Source organism: Notechis scutatus, chromosome 3, assembly GCF_049901735.1.
Source record: "Notechis scutatus isolate UNSWTSFEM ecotype Mainland chromosome 3, rNotScu1.2, whole genome shotgun sequence".
Classification (NCBI taxonomy): Eukaryota; Metazoa; Chordata; class Lepidosauria; order Squamata; family Elapidae; genus Notechis; species Notechis scutatus.
Genome location: NC_142011.1, coordinates 162,117,528 through 162,136,437, shown reverse-complemented (window position 1 = coordinate 162,136,437; position 18,910 = coordinate 162,117,528). Strand labels below are relative to the sequence as shown.

Here is an 18,910-nt window from a genome sequence, read left to right as displayed (position 1 = left end):
TATATTCCATTTTCTCCTCAAATGTGAATGGGAAAGGAAAGGATCTATACTGCCACCCACCCTTATCTTTCTTAGGGATATGATTAAAATTAATTTGCTGAAATAGCTTGCCATTCAGCTTTTTAGCAGCACCTAATTAATCAATAATTTTTAATTACTGAATTGGAAGCTACTAGAAAAATCCTGGATTGGGAAGTAAAAATCAAAATACTGAAATGAGGCAAAAGGAGCTTGTTGTTGCTAAGAAAACTACATGGTTGTTACTAGGAGTTGAGCTTGACTCAAAGAAAATGTTATTTTACCTTTAGCCAGTCTTCTCCAGTTCTTTCCTCTTCCCAACAAACTGAGTTCTGCACTTCATAATTATATTAAACAAGATATTTAAATAATTGAATGCATATAAATAAGATATTTAGTGGCTGTATATTAAAAATAATGCCCACATAAATGGATATCATTAAAAAGGGACTCATGGAAATTAAATTAACTGTATAAGGTAGTGGAAGACTCAGATACAGAAGCAAAGATATGGCCAGGGTTTGTCTGTGGAACACATCACAATTCCCTCATGTACAAATTCCAAGTCAAGCTAAAATAGAATAAATCTATCCAACATACACCTACCATATTCAGGTAGGTAGGAATCTCTTTGAAGTTCAGAACTTATTGAGAGGGAACCTCTGTAATTATGGAATGAAATCAAATAGGTTTTAAGGAAGAATGTGAATATTGACAAAGACTAAGAAATAAAAGAAAGTAGACTGGATGCAGAACAGTAGTGGAAATTATTAAGAAAAAAGGAGAGTCCAAAGCCAACAAGGAGAAAAGTCCTAAGGAGAAACTTAAGAATTTCAGAAAGCTACTAGAAGAGATATTAAAATATTTGTATTTTACTAATAACTGAGTCAAAGAAAAATGGAAAAGTACATTAAAATGCTGTATTGTATGAAGTTATCTAAGATAGCTTAGAAAGGTAGATTAGATCAGCACCCTGATCACTGTCAAGTCAAAAGCTACTCTGATGGAATCTCTACAGGGGGGAGAAGGAGCAGAGTTCTAACCAAACTATGCCAGCAAATCTGGAAAATGACCCAGTGGCCAACAAATTAGAAGAGGTGAGGCTACATATCAATACCAAAGAGCTGACACTTACCAGATCATGCAAATTATCACATAATATGCTGTATTAATTCCACATACTAGCAAAATAATATTAGAATCATCCAATGCAATTCAGAGCCCAACCTGAAATGGGATACATCAGATGTTCACACTGGCTTCAAAGCAAGATACATTATTACTTATGAACAATTGAGAATGCCAAACAATGCCAAGGTCAATATATGTTTTCTTGATAAAAAGGTCTTTAAATTGTATCAACCATGTCAAGTTGTGGAACGTTCTTCGGAAAATCCCAGAATACTTTATTGTTCTCATGTTATCTCTTCAAAGCAGGTTAGAAAATAGACTTCACAACTTTGATTGGAATTATTTTATTTATTTATTATTGATTTATTGATGTAGGCTATAGTTAAAGAATCTCAAAAGCCTCCCTATGTTTTCTTTCTTTCCTTCTTTTATCCCACTGATTAGGGTATAGCCAGGGAAAATGTTTTCTGCTTCCCATGCTTAACAAATGCTTGTTTTTGTAACTCTTTCTGCATCAGTCCTTCACATCTATAGCTCTCTACATCTGATGCAAATATATACAAGAACAGAAAGTCACAGTCAAGAAATGAGATTACAGTTACATATAAAAAGACAACCAGATGACCAAACCATTCTTGGAACTGACAGTGAAAATTGGTGGATAGCTTCTTCTTAGAATTGACAATTAATCAGCAGTGAAGAAATACCCAACCACACTTGGCAGGGTAGCAATGAAAGCCTTGGAAAAAAAATATTCAGATGTTGTGACATGTCTATACCTACAAAGATCAGAACAGTTTTTTTCTGTAAACTCCATGGAAGCAAAAGTTGAACTCTGAAGAAGCAAAACAGAAACAGCTTTTGAACTGCAAATATCATGGACAGCCAAAAAACAAACACATGTATCATATAATAAATCCCAAGCACTCACTTGAGGTACGAATAACTAGGCTCCAATGATCATATTTTGAATACATTATGCAAAGACTCGGCTCTTTTAAAAAGTCCATAATGTTGGGAAAGCTGGAAAGAAAGATTAAAAAGGGAAAGCCAGTAGCAAGGTGGAAGACACGACTGCAGTGACGATGGGTGCACTGTTGGGAGTCCTGGAGGGCCAAGTTGGGAACAAATCATCTTGGGAATTTCTGTCTATGTAGATACATTGATTTAATGGCACATAATCAAATCAATCAATAGTGAAATGATCCACTTGTCAGTGCAGGAAAACCTCCACAAAGAGGTCAGGTGCACTATGATTAATTTCATCTGCACGTCCACCTCAAAAGGCAATTACAGGGATGTCTTTCCTTTGAGAGAAAACCAACAAGGAGAACAGCTAACTGGATCTCATTAATGAAGGACACACTATGGATTTTCACGTTCTGCCATATTTTTTGACAATTATATAATAATTATATAATTGTCACCACCTACTCAAAATTATATTTCTGAAATAGAAAAGCTTGGTGGGAGTAGATGGCTGGGAATGGATTTTTGTATAGAAAGATAGCAGGTTATATTTGGTACTGGTACCCAAAATAAATTCCTTAAATTTAAATGCCATGTTATGCCAAATTCCAGTTAGTAAATCTCATTGCTCTGGTAAATAAAATCTGAAATATTTTCCACTGCTCTAATCCCTGGAAGATTATGCCATAATAAACCAGTTCATTTAAAAATATTTTTCCTGTGGTCAGTGAACTTGAACAACCAGTTTGAGAAGGAGACTGAATTACATAGTAATACTATCTTTGTCAGCTAGCCTTCTTTAACCTGTTGATTTCCTGGTATGTTTGAATGATATTTCCATCATCACCTTGGGGACAATATGGGTTACAGACTAATATACTTCCTGGGCACCACCCTGAGAAAGACTATTCCAAAGACTGCTGTATTATTTATTTATAGTTCTTATGCTACTCAGAACTTTCAGTGCTATTTACTTAACTTGTAGCTTCCACATTGATTTGTGTCTATGAGTATGTGGATTAATAATCAATGACATATTTAAAAAAATCTCTGCCCTGAGTTACTCCCATAACACTTTTTGAAACAAAAAGCACCTCTTTTCACCCACACAATCTTGCTGGTGAAAATTAAATGGATTGACAAGGATAATGTGACTGTTTTTTCAATGAAAGATTACACTTCTGGCAGGAGGTAAAAAGGATTTAGCAACTCTGCCCTGACCAAAAAACACACATATAGAAGGTACCAAGTAAATAAAACCTTGATCAGCTGATAAGGAAAAGGGGAGTATGGAAGATAGATTTTACCAACTTGGCAGAAATAATCCAACTACTTAGTTTACATATTATTAGACATTTCTCATTTTATTAATATGGAAATCAAAGCTGTCACAAAATAGCATTCTAAACATTATTTCCATTTGTGCTGAAATATTCTAAAGCTGATTAAGAAGTTCCTATATTTCTATATTTTCAAAACACAATCAACCTTAGATATAGCCTAATAGGCAGTGCTAAACACTTGTGATACGGTATTTTCCATTTCTTAACATTACTAAAGAGTGGATAAAATATTGGTAATTAATATTAATTTACTTTAATGATGATGATATATTTCTACCGCAAAAATCTGTCAGTAGGTATGGGTATTGCCACAATGGTCTTAAAGAACAAAAACTTAAAATTCAAAATTCAATGTGGCTACTTTATATTGTTATACAAACACAGTAGTGTTAAAATGATAACTACTCATCTATACACATGCACATATTGTGTTTAAATCTAGTTCTTTCATTAAATTTATAATTGTGATCCAGGTCAAATCTATTTTTAATCCTCATTAACACTAATACCAACTAAACACTTAATCATAATTAAAATGGGAAGAAATTATCTCCCCCTGGAGAAATGGTGAAGACAGACAGAAATAGTATATTGCATATATAATAGCATAGTGATCAGATATTTTGATACGGTTAACTCGTTAATCCACCAAGGAAAATAAATTTCCTTATAGTTGTTTTTCCCTCTGTGATAAGAAAATGATGAACGAATTTGAGGAAATACACCAGAGATTTCAAACAACCACTGAAAATTCTGTGAATGTGGCAGGAAGATAACACTTTAAAAAATCCCCTGGAAATACTTTCATTCTCTAAATCACAGTTAAAGATTAATTTAATTGGCTGTAACATCTCTTCAACTTTTAATTCCAATTCAAATTAACACATATATAAATCAAGCAACAACAAGTTAAAAGTAGCTGTATATTCAAATTCTACTCATGATTTTATGAAAATAGTGGAGCATTTAAACAGTAGGGGGTAGGGGGAAAGAATCTTCCTAATGGTCTGAGGACAGATCACACTAAATACAGAATTATCCTCCATCTAAAGTTATTGTTCTGCAGCTTTAATACTTGAGGAATTCTACCCTTGCAAAATTTTACTTCAGTCCTATGTCCACGCTGTAGGGCCAAGTGAAGTGAGACATCTGCTCTATATATTTAAAGTCACCATATAGGATTCCAAAATATGCAAGGAGCCTGTATTAATGAATCATGAGCATCCACACAAACTTTGCACTAACCTATAAACAATAGGAAGAGATAACTTGTCATAAAATCCCGAGGGAAGAGTTTTTACTGTACTTCAGTAGGAAGATTTTGCAAGTCTTACTGAACTAAAGTTTCATCATACTAAGATAGTATATCCTTTGATGGTTGACAACTACTATGTTCTTTCTTGACACAGACTCCAGAATAAGTTATAACTTAAAATCTTTTATTACATAATAATTTCAGACATAACACTCCCCCCTAGATTATCGCAACCAGAAATTTTATGATTGGGGGCTTCACAGCTACAGATAGCATCATATCACTCTTCACAAGTGTCAGTTCTAGGACTCTCAGCTCCTACCTGTCTGGGTGAACCCTGGCTTGTATCCATTGGCTGTTCCACTCTCAGGGGTCACAGATGGAGATGCTGATGAACTAGGATTAGCAGAATGGCTAGCAACAGAAGAGTGCCTGCTTCTACATTCTGCAAGTAAAGCAGCTATAGTACATATTTAAGCAGCCAGGTTGACAGTGAGACAATGCAGCAGGACAGATATTGTATGCAAAAAAACAAAACAAAACATAGTTATTGTGCAATCAAAAGAGCTAATTAAAAAGCAAAGTTCTTGGAATTTGTTAAAGATTATTTTCAGTTTAGAAACATTTAGAAAATTCATGCAGCAGCCATGAGCCTAACTTTGTTATGGGAAATACAAGAATAATTTCAAAGAAAGCATAGCGTCATACAGAGAGATCTTAAAATCAGATATGACTGAGATTACCATTGTCTTCATTTCTTGTCCATGGGAGAAAAGATAACATCAGGACAAAGGGCTTTTATAGAACTGCAACATCAGTATACTCCTCATATTGTCTACAGAAACACTTCTAGGACACTGCGCCAGACAAGCCTTACTTATTGTTCTAATATATAAGACCTTGCACAAGACACGGGGGGGGGGGGTTACACCAACCACAACCACATCTACAGTAATGCTGTATCAATTAGGCCATGACAATGAGAAGCTGCTGACATAGAAAACAGTCTAAGCAGCCATAGGGCTGGATTATAGGGCTATTTTCAAGATGTCCTTTCTTGAAGAAAAATGTGTGACAAGACTATCATGTTAAACACAATTTTTAGCAACTTCTGGAATAAATATCCACATATGCTCATCATCAATTGCTACATGGAATTCTGTGTTTTATCCTATGCTGTTTCTGATGAACTTGATATTTCGATTAGCTTAAGTTAACTTCTTTATCTCAACTATTTTCACACATTTCTTATGCTGTATTTTTACAGCCACCTGTTTAGGAGGGAATTTAAGGCAATTTACTTCCAAGTAAACATGCATACAGTCGTTATATAAGTGTTGATTTACCATGAATTGATCTGTTACAGACTGCACTAGACCAGAGGCAGGCAAGTTGTTCCACAACATTTTTTATTGTCTACACAACAAAAATAGCTGAATTTGGGGGGGAAATTGGGAGGGGGGGGAACAATTATGCAATCTTACACCAATTAGAAAAAAATCACACCATAGCATACATGATTTTCTTAGGTTTAGCAATCCAAAAGCATTTGAATATATTTTGTTTTTTCACTGACATAAGCATAACTTTTACCTTTCAACTTCATTTCTTTATGGGCTGTCCTATGTTCCTTATTGGAAGGGTAAGATTAAGAAGAAATGAAGTAAACTACTTTGCAAGAGAAAATTAATGTGCTTTAAAGATGAATTCTATGTCCTTTAAAGATACTTGGATAACCCTAGATTGAAGAAGGCTGTTATTTAATGTGGAAAAAGGTCCTTCAGTGGCTGATAAGAAACACTTAAAACCATATATAACGTCTCACAAACTAAAAAACTACTTTTACTATATCCTATCATCTGGAAATTCCCTCTTTTAAGAAAAAGCATATCAAAACAATGTACTATTTAGCTTTTCTAAAATCCAATTCTCTTAATGTTCCTCACACTCAAGTATATCCAAGAAGATATTTCCTACCTTTCCAACATATAAGAGGTCCCTTTGACAGCACACCTTGAGCATTTCGTACTAGGAGGTATTTTAAGTGCTTCTGCTTCTTTGGCTGAGTGGTGAGTTTCAGATTAATGTGGTTTGAAAATTCAGTGAAATATCGAAATCCTCTTTCTCCACAGCCTATACAATTTCCAGAAAAACCTGCAGGGTTGGACAAAAGTATGATAGTTTTACAGTTTTTCTTGGATATTTGATAATTTTGTTTCTATTCAAGTTCTCTTCTTGGAATCTATTTAGCTTATTAATATATTTTCTCCTGCACACTGACAGTTTAAAGAACAAAGAAGAATAATGAAACCTACATTTTCCAAGTAGCGTCAAACCTCCCTTGTTTGTACCATAGGCACTTGTTCTTAAAAATGTGTAGCATGCTATCATGACAGAAGTCCCACTTTTTGTACTTGTTACAACCTGGCATAATATTAATGGCAGAATTTACTTTGTACCCATAGTGTTTTGTCACACATCACCTTCCCTGTATGGATGTCCATGCTTGAATTTGTCAGTTATATTCAAACTGTTAGGTGTCTAAATGTTAGGCTTCAAACCTTTTCCAGGCGATCATCAATTTAAGCTTAACAATCTTAAATTATTCCATCTTGCCTTGTTCCATAAAAGTCATTGAGGAAGCTTTGAAGAAAAACTTTGGAGAAAAAGAACGTCATGATGCAAAAGTCCTTTTTCCCCTCTCCTCATTAAATACCATACAAAGGCAAGTAACTTCTCTAACTTTGTATCTCTAATTTTGAACAATAGCCTCACTTATTTTGGGATATCATCTATTCAGTGCTGAATGGAAGCTCCAATAGATTTTACCAGAGGTAACTAGGAAATCTAAATAGGAAAAAACATTTCCATTCCTGTTCCAAAATACCAAAGAAGGTCAAATTGTGGACATTGTCATGGAACGATAATTGTTAGGAAAAGCAAACAGTTCATCTTTTTCTACTAGTGAATTAGTTCCAAAGCTATATTTTTTCCATAAATAAATATTTCCTTAATTTTGTAAATAACACTACTGTTTTGTTTGAATTTTCAAAGGCTTTTTCCTTTGATATGGATAAATGATTTAAAGCTACAGGAGATACATATACTTTCAGTTCTACAGAAATTCTTGATGTAACAAATAATCCCTACTGTCACTGCAAAGACTTTTTTGCAAGTTTTTTAAGGCATAAATATGTAAAGTTCAACAAAAATTGAAAGCTCTTTATTCTGAACAATAATGTAATTTCTTTAAAACACAAAAGAAAGATCAGCAGGTCAAACCAGTTTGGCAAGGTGGCCTAAATACATCTTGAATTGCATTCTCCTAGATAGTTAGGGATATAAATATTGTGTTTGATCTACTGTAGATTTTCTACTGATTTCAGAATGGACTTTCAGAATGGACTTTACACAGCCGTGAATATATTTTCTTAATTATTATAATCCAAGGTTAGGCAATTTGTTCAGCATAAAGATACACAGGGTAAATACATTCTCAACTGTAACACCTTTGTTAGTTGGTTGCTTTAGATGTCACAGTGGCAAAGGAAAACAATGCTACTGTCCTTTTTTTTTTCTTCTTAATTATGGGTTGCATCCAACAGCAACAACAAAATGGAACACCTGTCAACACACTTACTTTTATCTACCAGTAGCTTCCCCATCTCCAGAATCAGAAATCTCTTTCAAATGTTTTCAAATGGAAGAGGAAGTAATCAGCAGAACCCTATCAATATAATATTGCTTATAGCCTCATATTCTTACACCACTAGATTTAAAAACTTTATTTGGAACTTAAAAGATGGATAAATTACAGTCCATAAATTTAGAAACAGAAATTTTTGAACAACAAAAATAAGAATACACATTTATATTTTGAAAATTTCATTCACACTTTCAAAGTTAATTCTGCTTAAAGACTATTTTTCTTGTTTAAATGAAATTGGAGTTAATCTGCTTCTAAAACTCCACAAATGTTGCCAAGAAAAGCCAAAGGATGTGTCCAGGCAGTTACCAAAACTCAAGACTGACTCAAAGACACAAAGTGTATTAATTTAACTTCCTCAATATTTCACTCTTATGAGAGAAATACCATCTGCCAAAAACTAAAAATTGGATCCATTACTAAAGAAGCAAAGGAAAACGACTTCTTCCTTTACACATATTTGAAAATTTATTTCCTTGCACAAATTAAAAAAAGTTTTAAAAATTCACCATTTTTACATTAATACCAGGAACAAAGAGATTGGAACATTGGATTACTAAGCAATTAAATGACGAACATTGATAAATATTGAACTGAATATTTATCAAAAGTTTACGTGCAACACAGTGTGGAGATTCAGATATTCCACAGAAAGTATTTGCAAAACCACAGGTTCTCAGATTGTCTGCTTATTCATGGTTGATCTGGGAATTATAATACAATTTATTTAGAACAGAGTTGCTGATTTAGAGGATTAGCAACTGATTGTTCCAAATGAGAGGAATTCACTCTTCCCTAAATCATTAATTTCCATGTGAACGTGAGCAAACTTGAACACTATAATCCAGCTGGCCCTTGTCCCAGTTGAATTGTTTATGCCAATCTCTAAAATCCTTGCTTTGTTCTGTTATCTGTCTTTGATCTTGGACTAACCTATATACTTGCATTCCTGACACAAATAGCCTTTTACAAAGTACCGTAATCTTTAAACTACTGCTATAATTCTGATCTGATCCTGTAGAAATACCATCATTTCCAGGATGCTGAAAAAGAATTCGTTGCAGCTATACCTTCTTATTCCGAAAGGCTTCCAAAACCTAATGCTTTCTTTCTATCTTTTAGAGATCCATCTCTTTATAAGCTCTAACCAACAAAGGTCAATTTTGGAAAATTATCACAGCTGAAATCTAATACATCTGGAGGCTGGAAAAAATAATAAAGCTATACAAAATTTGTACAAGCTAATATGCATCTCATATGATGGCACTCTTATGTGGTTTAACAGAAAAAGCCATAACACCACTTTATTCATATTCCAAACAGGGAAACTCAGGAGGAAATAATTACATCCAAACCCTGTCAGGCAATGTTCAACCAGGCCATCTAAACCAGTAGTCGCCAACCAGTGGGCCAGGAACCACTGGTGGTTCACGAGAAAATGTTTGTGGTCCACAGAGAAATGTTACCCCCAAAGCACTTCCCCCAAAGCAATTAATCCAGGCTGCACTGGAACACAAGGATGCACCACCCACATGGCCCACCCACCCACTGGCCCCTACCCTTCGGCCAAGCGCAAATCTTACCTTGAGTAGAGCTATGTGAGCTGGAACTGGAAAGTAAGACTAATGGTGGGGGAGGGAAATCCACCCTGGGGTGGCTTGCTGACGTTGGTGGGGAAGTCGGTCCCATATTCAAAGCTGCAGTAGTCACAAGACTGGCCCTTTGGTCATCCTGGAGCAGCTCCTCCAGTCCATGGCAGGCCGGTGCACCTGGGTGGAGGAGCTGCTGCTCTGGGATGACCAAAGGGCCAGTCCTGTGACTACTTCAGCTCTGGAATATGGGACCAATTTTTCCACCGTCGGCAAGCCACCGTCAGTCAAAATTCATATTAGTGGTCCGCAGGATTTAAAATTATGAGTTTGGTGGTCCCTGAGATCCAAAAGGTTGGTAACCCCTGATCTAAACTGATCACACTAAATTATGATCCAGTTCATTGCATGGATTACAACAGAACCTCCTCCATGAAAATAAAAAGAAACTATTATACAAGGTACAACTGTACACAGGTAGTCCTCAATTTACAACCACAACTTAGCCCAAAATTTCCATTGGTAAGCAAGACATTGATTTATCCCATTTTATGACCTTCTTTGCCACAATTGTTAAGTTAATCACTGCAGTTGCACAATAATATTTGTTGTGTATTTGCTGTCCCTGGCTAAAAAAAATTCCCTGCATGCAATGAATCTGACACTGACATTGCTTGACAGAAGTTTGCAAATGGTAGTCACATGACCCCAGGACACTGCAACTGTCATAAATACATGATAGTTATCAAGTGTCCAAATTTTAATCAGATGATCAAGGGGACTCTTAGGTGGAGGTGAGGATTCCCTGCATGGATTGTCCCTGTGAGTATGTAGGACAAATGGGGAAGAAGCTAACCACCAGATTGCAAGAACACAGGTGAGTGGTCAGACGAGGAGATTTAAACTCATTGATAGCCTCACATTGTAATGAACAGGGGCATACATTCAATTTCACTGCTAATAAGTTTGTTAGCCAAGCAGGTACAAAAACAGCCAGGGAAATATTTGAAGTCTGGGCCCCTTCTCAGTCAACAGGAGTGCTGATTTACCACCAGGTACTTAGGAGCTAAGGACTTGACTGCACAAGGAAACTAAATAGCTGGTAATCAACACCCCAATCAACCAATAAGAAGCCACGCCCAACCAGGCACCACATAAATATTACACATAGAATAGCCAAAGTACACATTCTGGTAGTGAGAAGTTCCCTGAGGATGGGTTCCAGCACAAGTTTAAAAATTCGAAAAACTAAACCTTTGGTCCTGTTAGGAATGTAAGTCACCTAACAGCTATTTGGGTTGGACAATATATAAACCAGGATAGACATTTTAATACTGTCTCTTTAAGAAAATGCAAAACTGTAATTAGGTATGGTTTCTCAAACGGCCATAAGATGGAGCCAGAAACCTGGGTTGTCTTAGTCTTAGTCTCAGAAGAAGTCTCAGTGTGTCTGTTTCCTTCTGTTGGAGAGTGCTTATTTTGAACTTTGCTTAAACGTTTCTGGAAGTAAAAAACCTACATTTACTGTACAATGTATCTGTGTGCTATGTGTGTATTATTCAAACACTACTCTCAAATACGTCTCCCTGTGTGCGCTCATTCTCCTAACGGGGAATTACTCAACAGGTCCTGGTAACCAACCCAGATTGGATCCACTCATAAGTGTGAAAATGGTCATAAGTCACTTTTTTCAGTGTCACTGTAACTTCAAATTGTCACTAAATAAATGGTTGTAAATTGAGGACCTCTGAGAGAATTGACGAAAAAGAAAGGTCAAAGACAGTCATTCTAGTAGAGTATGTAACTTCCTTAATAAACTTTCCCTTTGAAGAAAAAAAAATCACTTGGATCTCAAGCCTGTCTCTATAATGATGCTCTTAATAGATTTTTTAATACTGACAGCACTTAACGAAGTGGAAGATTCCAAACAAATTTTTCTCTAATGAAAAACCTTTCCAAAAATATCTCAGAATAGTACAGGGAGAAAGCTTTGAAGTGAATCAATCCAATCTAACCGTGATGGCGAACCTCTCGCATGTGTGCCGGAAGTGGCACGCAGAGCCACTTCTGCCGGCACGTGAGAGGTCACCCAGAAGAGCCCCACTGTACATGTGCATGTGCCGCTTGCCTGACAGCTGATTGTTGGGTATCTGGCATGCGTGCACGGGGGTACATGGGAGATGCGCGTACATGTGCAGAGATGTGTGGGACGTGCGGGGGGGTCTTGCTCACATGTGCAGAGATGCACAGTGCACGCAGAGGGGTTCACATGTGCATGCACAGGGGGCATGGGGGGCAGTGCGCATTGCCTTCTGGGTGCTGGCGTACGTGCAATTTTCAGTATAGGAGCCAAAAATGGTTAGCCACCACTGCAATATAACATAAATTCAGTCATTTGTAAATCTTTCATGTTATATGGAATTATGAATGAATTCTTACTTACCTAAAAGTGCATTTTTTCCATGGTCATCTGGCAGAAATCTTTTATCAACAGCACAGACTAGAATATGCTCAGGAAGATTTGGAGACTTAGCTCCAACCAACAGGAAGCCTGGTGGGATATCAATCTGTTCCATACGCAGCGATACTAATCGCAAATCTTTGCCGGCTTGACAAAAACCTGAAAAGAAAGGATACGTCATGAAACAACCATTTAGAAAAACTTCCAAGTGCATTGGTCACTCTGGGCTTCGTACTTCTAAACCCTTCCCCTTTCATGAAATAGCTACCTGGTTCATCAGTTTATCATGGGGAAAGAATACTAGATGAATTACTTACCGTATTTGCCGGCGTATAAGACGACTGGGCGTATAAGACGAGCCCCCAACATTTCCACTCAAAATATAGAGTTTGTTATATACTCGCCGTCTAAGACGACCCCCGCACTTGGAGGCATGTTTTTCAGGGTAAAAAAGTCATCTCATACACCGGCAAATACGGTAAGTTGTAACACTTGGGGTATTCTGGATATAATTCTTGATTGACACCCCCGCCCCTTTCCCCCAAACTTACAAAGCCACCAAAATGCTTTAGAGAGGCAGCTTTGCCTTTCTCAGGCTGGCACTCAATTCCTCTCCCTTTCTTTGTGACAGCCCCCGCGTGCGTGCCATCGGGACTCCAAGGGTGGGGGATGGACAGCTGCCAACTCTGTGTGTGTGTGTGTGTGTGTGTGTGTGTGTGTGTGTGTGTGTGTGGTGTGGAGGGTAATTCCGGCTATCTCTGGCCTCCGCTCGGTTTTAAAGTCGCTTGGCCGGTTCCCAAGTCGCAAGCGCGCGCTGGCTGGGAGACGCGGCGCTGGGTGGCAGCTCGGTGCCGGGGAGGCGGATCTTTCTCTCTTAAGCGGGGAGGGGAGGAGGGGACAAGAGGAGGGACGGGACGGGACAGGGGGCGGGAGGAGGTCCCTCGCCTTCTTCCACCGCCCACCGGACCCTTTTCTTCCCAAGGGGACCCTGGAAAGCAGCTCGGGAGCCAGGTGGCCCTGCCCAGCGGGGTCCCATCAGGAACTTCTCGAGGACTCCCCCCCCCCGCCCCAAGCACAGCCCTCCCGGTCTTTCAAAGAGGGAGGGAAAAGCGGGAGGAGCAAATTGCCGCCCCCTGCCCCGCTGCCCAGAAGGAGGGGCGCCACAGTCCACCCCCACCACCTTCTCCCTCCCACTCCCTGGGCCATTACGTGGCTCGGGGCTGGCTGGGCGAAGCGGCCCCGCCAGAGACCCTCCCGCTCCACCCCCACCCCACCTCCAGATTGGCCTCCGCAAGCACCCCGAGCCGGGCGGAGGGTGGGGGGGGTGGGTGGGGGGAGGAGGAGGAAGAGAGACTCCGGCTGGGCTTGAAGGGGCTTCGCAAGTTGCGGAGCTCCGCCCCCGCGCTCTTGGACCGAGTGACAACAACGTATTTACCGGTGTATAAGACGACCCCCCCACTTGGAGGCATGTTTTTCAGGGCAAAAAAGTCATCTTATACGCCGGCAAATACGGTATATAAAACAAATGTAGATTCATGAAGCAAAATTAGGCGTTTATGCACTGTCCTCATAGGGAGAGAAGTCAGCAATAGTGTATTATGCTAGTAATGTTCATTTTATACATTTGACAGAGTTTATTTCTTGTACACAAAAAATGGTCATAACAAATAGAAAGATAATATTTTGCCACCTCCTTCTTCCTGCTCCGGAAGAACAATTGAATACAAAAGATGCCTTCCTTTTCTCTTTGTGAATCAAATGTGCAACTGTGTACTATCAACCTAAACAACAATACTTTTAATAGGATGCCATATCTGGATGAAATACAGGCAAACTGCCTTAGCAACTGGAAGATGCCTCTAAATTCCTAAATCCAAACGAGCTTTCCCAGCTGCTCCAGATTATTTGGATTAAACTAGCAGTAGTTCACAGCATCTCATGGGAACTCAGCTTTAATAGAGAATACTAGGTTGATGAACAATGAGTGTGATTCACAGATCATAGATGTCTACAATTATGCAAAAAAAAAAATTCATCTACAAAGAAAGATACATGGCACTGTTTTCTGCTGCAGATGGAGAACAGTGTGCCTGTTGGGACTATTTCAGTGAGGAGGAATTATTCAGAAGACACACTTTTTCCCCCAAACCACTTCTCACTCATTCCTTCAATGTTGAAACTGCAAGGGCCATTTGCATCTCAATTTAAAGCTGGGGCAAGCAATTTTCTTCCACTGTGGATCACACATATAAAACGGGGGACGGGACCTTGGGACTGTAGAAATATGATTGTTGGTGTAACGACATCACCAAAGGGGGAACAGCCAAATGTTCAGTCTGGATTTATTTGGGGGAGGGTTTACAAGTTCTAGTGCAAAACAGCTGTTTGATTTCCTCTAGTCAAGAACTGATTCATGTGGTAACTCATTTCACTGTCTGATAGTTCAGGGGTCTCCAATCTTGGCAACTTTAAGCCTGGAGGACTTCAACTCCCAGAATTCCCCAGCCAGCTTTGAAGTCCTCCAGGCATAAAGTTGCCAAGGTTGGAGAGCCCTGTGATAGTTCATACAATACAGTTTACAAGTTCCTCACAATGTCCATCTTGAACTTAACTTCTTTGTAGCTTTAACTATGTAGCATCTACTTTTGCTACATTTGGTTGAATAACATTGTGTTTATATAAAATATGATTAAAAAATCACATAGCCTTATTGTTTGTTTGCCATAAATGTGCTCATCCAATATTATTTGGGGCATATTGTTTTCCAGTGACCAAATGATCTAAATGTTCCTTATGCATGCAATCATCTTTTTAGATCACTCAGCAGTAACAATTACAGTGAACAATGAACAGTAGCAATTACTGCTATGGTATATAAGAGAGAATGGCTATGGCCAGAGGCACATAGAGATGAAGATAAGGAAAGCAAATACCACAAGTGATAAGGAAGAGCAGGGTGGCCTTAATTACAACCAACAGTATTCTACAACTTTAGCTGGAAAAGTGCTAGAAGGGGTATTAACTGACAAAATGGTGTTACAAAGAGCAAAATAAATTTAATTGATCATAGAAAAAAAATATAAAGAGAAAGAACTATAGCCAGTTTTGAATTTCTCTGAGAGAAATTCAAACGTCTTAATGTTTTCATTTCAAGAACATTTCTCTGTGCCAAAATCTATTGTTTACTTAAAGTAAAACAAAAAATCCATCCATCCATATTTGCTAATTTCTTTAGGAAAGACAAGCATTTTTGTTTTCTTTATGTGACTTCTAAGACACTATATTTTTAAAGTACATTTTTATATATTCTTATTTACATTTCTTAGTGATTTTAACCATCATACTGTACATTCTGTAAGCTATTTCTGACTGAGCTAGCATCCGCCTTTCTCACCCATCATTGTTAAGCTGTGTCACATACATTATTGCTGTTAGATGCATTAGATAGTGCTAAGGTATAACAAACATTTCTTGTCTAAGCAGAAACTGGATGGAGGAAATGCTGTAGGATTGAAAATCCTTAAATTCTGTAACATACTGGGTCACAGAAATCATTGCAATAGGTTGCAATGTCTTTAAAATTACTCTCCTTTCTTATTAAAAACATTTTAGATAAGAAATAAAGAGAAAAAAGAAAAAGAAGCTAAACAAATTTCTCTTTAAAAATAGTAAGATTCTGGAGCAAGGTATCTGCACTATCTGTTCTTTAATTTACAATATTTGTATTTGAATATTCTGTTAATTACAATTGAGGACTGGGTCCTTGGATCTTTTGAAACTTAGTGAATATCAAAGGTGCAGCATTCATTAGATTTTAGAAATTAAATATTGAACAGTTTTATAAAAATGCAGACTGCTCATTTTAGCCAACATTAGCTAATAGCTATTGTCTTATGGCAGAGTACAATATTATTTTCCAGAATGCAATGAGTGTCTTTGCAATTCTGTTGTTTTGAACAAAATACATTAACATTTTGAATTAAAGACTGCAGCATGAGCTCAAAACAGCAGATAATTAAGGGGTGCAATTTTACTTCTCTTAAGTAAAAAAACAAAAACAAAACCCTTTATATTCTTATTCCAAGGAAATGCAAAATACAAATCCCTGGAGCAATTCATTAGGCTCAATTTTCAATGGTGTCCATTCAATCAATTATTATTGGAGTTTAAGAGCTTGCTGCTTTTCAGAACTGAATCAACATATCCTCTAATAAATTGCCAATAAGATACTTCTGTTTTCCAGAAACACTGATCTTTGCATTCTACAGCCATCTTTTAAGCAATTAAGAAGAAAAGAGTTTGGCCAACACAGCTGTGAAAATACAAACAAAAAGTCTGAAATTGTGTAAAGTAAAAATTGTCTCTGTCCCCCATCATTTCCCTTTCTTTAACCGTAACAATTACCATCTCTTTTGTGAGGTACAGGCCTGTTTTTCTGCTACTTTGAGATAAGGGTTTTGCATTAGAAATTATATACTAAGATTTACATTAAAATGCAGTTCACAGTCAGATCCATTTGGTATTTTCAGAGTCACTGAGTAACTCAGGCCTCAATCTGGCTCTCTCTCATATTGCACTTAATAACCAAACCACATCATCAGTAATAAATAATAGCCTTGATTGTTTAAAAACATAATAAAAACAGAATACATATCTTATAAATGAACCAATAGGTAAACTAAAAATTTTTATTTTATTTTACACATACTCTGGAGCAGGAGTGTCAAATTCTATCATCATGATGGCATCATGACTTTTTTCCCTTTCGCTGAACTGGGTGTGGGTGTGGCCAGCGCATGATGCATCTGACCCACGAGCTGTGCGCTTGACACACCTGTTCTGGAGGCTTTATTAAAGTCACTTAAAAAATAAACAGTTGAGTAAAAAGACCACAGAGATTGAATAAATGCTTACTGACATTAAAATAAGAAAATTACCACATTGAATTGCAAAATTAATTTGTGCTACAACTCCCTGAAAGCAAATGAAACAGCAAAAGATGCTATTACTAACTGTCATCATATTGTTGTTCCCCATGCCCCCGCAATCCATTAGGGAGTACCATGTGCCAGAGCAGCCAATGTTTCCCTCTTAGTCTAACCAATCATGTAGAAATGAGTATATATTACAAGAAGGGAAAAAAAGAGGTTTTTTTTTCCTCATCCTTCATTCCATCCTCAGAATATAAATAAGTCCGCAGTTGATATTCCTTCAATAGATAGGAAACAGGTCAGTATTAACAGCAACTGATGACAATACATTAATTCAAAGATTGCAAGGTACGGTGCCAAAATACATAGCTTGCTTCTCTAATGGAGGGGAAAGACCAGAAGACTGATGCCGTTGCCGAGCATCTGTTGTCCAAGATGACATTCTGTCCAATGGTAGGGCCATATCTACTACCTAATTGACCCGTTCTGCTTCAATAGCCCCACAGAGACATCATATGCTAGATACTTATAGTCTCTATAGTCTCTACATGAAGTTCAAGTTTTTAAAGTAAAAAAATCATTTGATCTAGGACTGCATTCTTTTTCAGAAAATCAATTGTATATTTTGGACTTGCCATATTGTGCTTACAGGTTACAATGGAACAAAATATCACCAAACAAAATACAGGATGTTTTAGGGAAAGTTGATGAGCTGGGTGAATGGAAACACTTGCTGTTCTGATCCAAGAGAGGATTAATATTAACCTTATCAAACAGTTTTTTGCTAAACATATTCAGTACATCATTTGTTTTATCGTGGCTTTCACATTTCCCATAGCAATAACTTGGATTTTCCATACAGCCTTGATCCCAGCAATGTAATTGCTATGATTTATATGTATGATTCAGTATATGTCTATTTTGGTCTCAGTAAATTCAGTGAAATCTGTTTCCAGGTAAGCATGTTTCATACTGCAATCATAGTACAAATAATTTGTCAATCTTTTGGCAAGAGAAATAAGGGCAGGAAAGCACAAAGGTCATAGAAGTGGATGAAGTTTAAAATGAAACTAGTCTGAAAAGAAGCAAAAATTTGTTGTCTAAAACAACCTCCATAGTAATTCTCAAGAATCTAACTTCTGTAAATAAATCTCTCTTCTGGTGTATGTTCACTTTAGAACTCTTTGCAACCTGAACTGCATTTTATGTGAAAACTTTCAGATTTGGGAAGTGGGAAAGAGATTGCTTTCTTTAATGAACAAAACATTTTATTCATACAAGTTGTTAAAATATATTTTTGCCTAGTGCCACCAGAAAGACAAGCCAAATTGTATCTAAAAGTATAATCTAAATTTCTTATTTTAATTGTAAAGTTAACCAGAATAGTACTATTCCAAAAATACATAGCCCATGTTTTGTTTTTGGGTTAAGAAAAATATTGCCTGACTTATTCTGGGTTTTTAGAAGATAATTAGAAGATATTTAGAAGATAGTTTAGAAGAAAAAA

General features: G+C 37.2%; 1 protein-coding gene across 1 annotated transcript in view; it reads right to left on the bottom strand.

Annotated features, from left to right (window-relative positions):
- GREB1L (GREB1 like retinoic acid receptor coactivator) overlaps nucleotides 1-18,910 on the bottom strand; it is a 161,396-nt gene that overhangs the window by 66,948 nt on the left and 75,538 nt on the right. The window contains exons 5-7 of the mRNA XM_087961622.1: nucleotides 12,455-12,631; nucleotides 6,694-6,870; nucleotides 5,039-5,176 (exon numbers count right to left, since the gene is read on the bottom strand). Coding sequence (XP_087817748.1) covers nucleotides 5,039-5,176; nucleotides 6,694-6,870; nucleotides 12,455-12,631 — 492 coding nt within the window. The remainder of the gene's footprint in view (nucleotides 1-5,038; nucleotides 5,177-6,693; nucleotides 6,871-12,454; nucleotides 12,632-18,910) is intronic.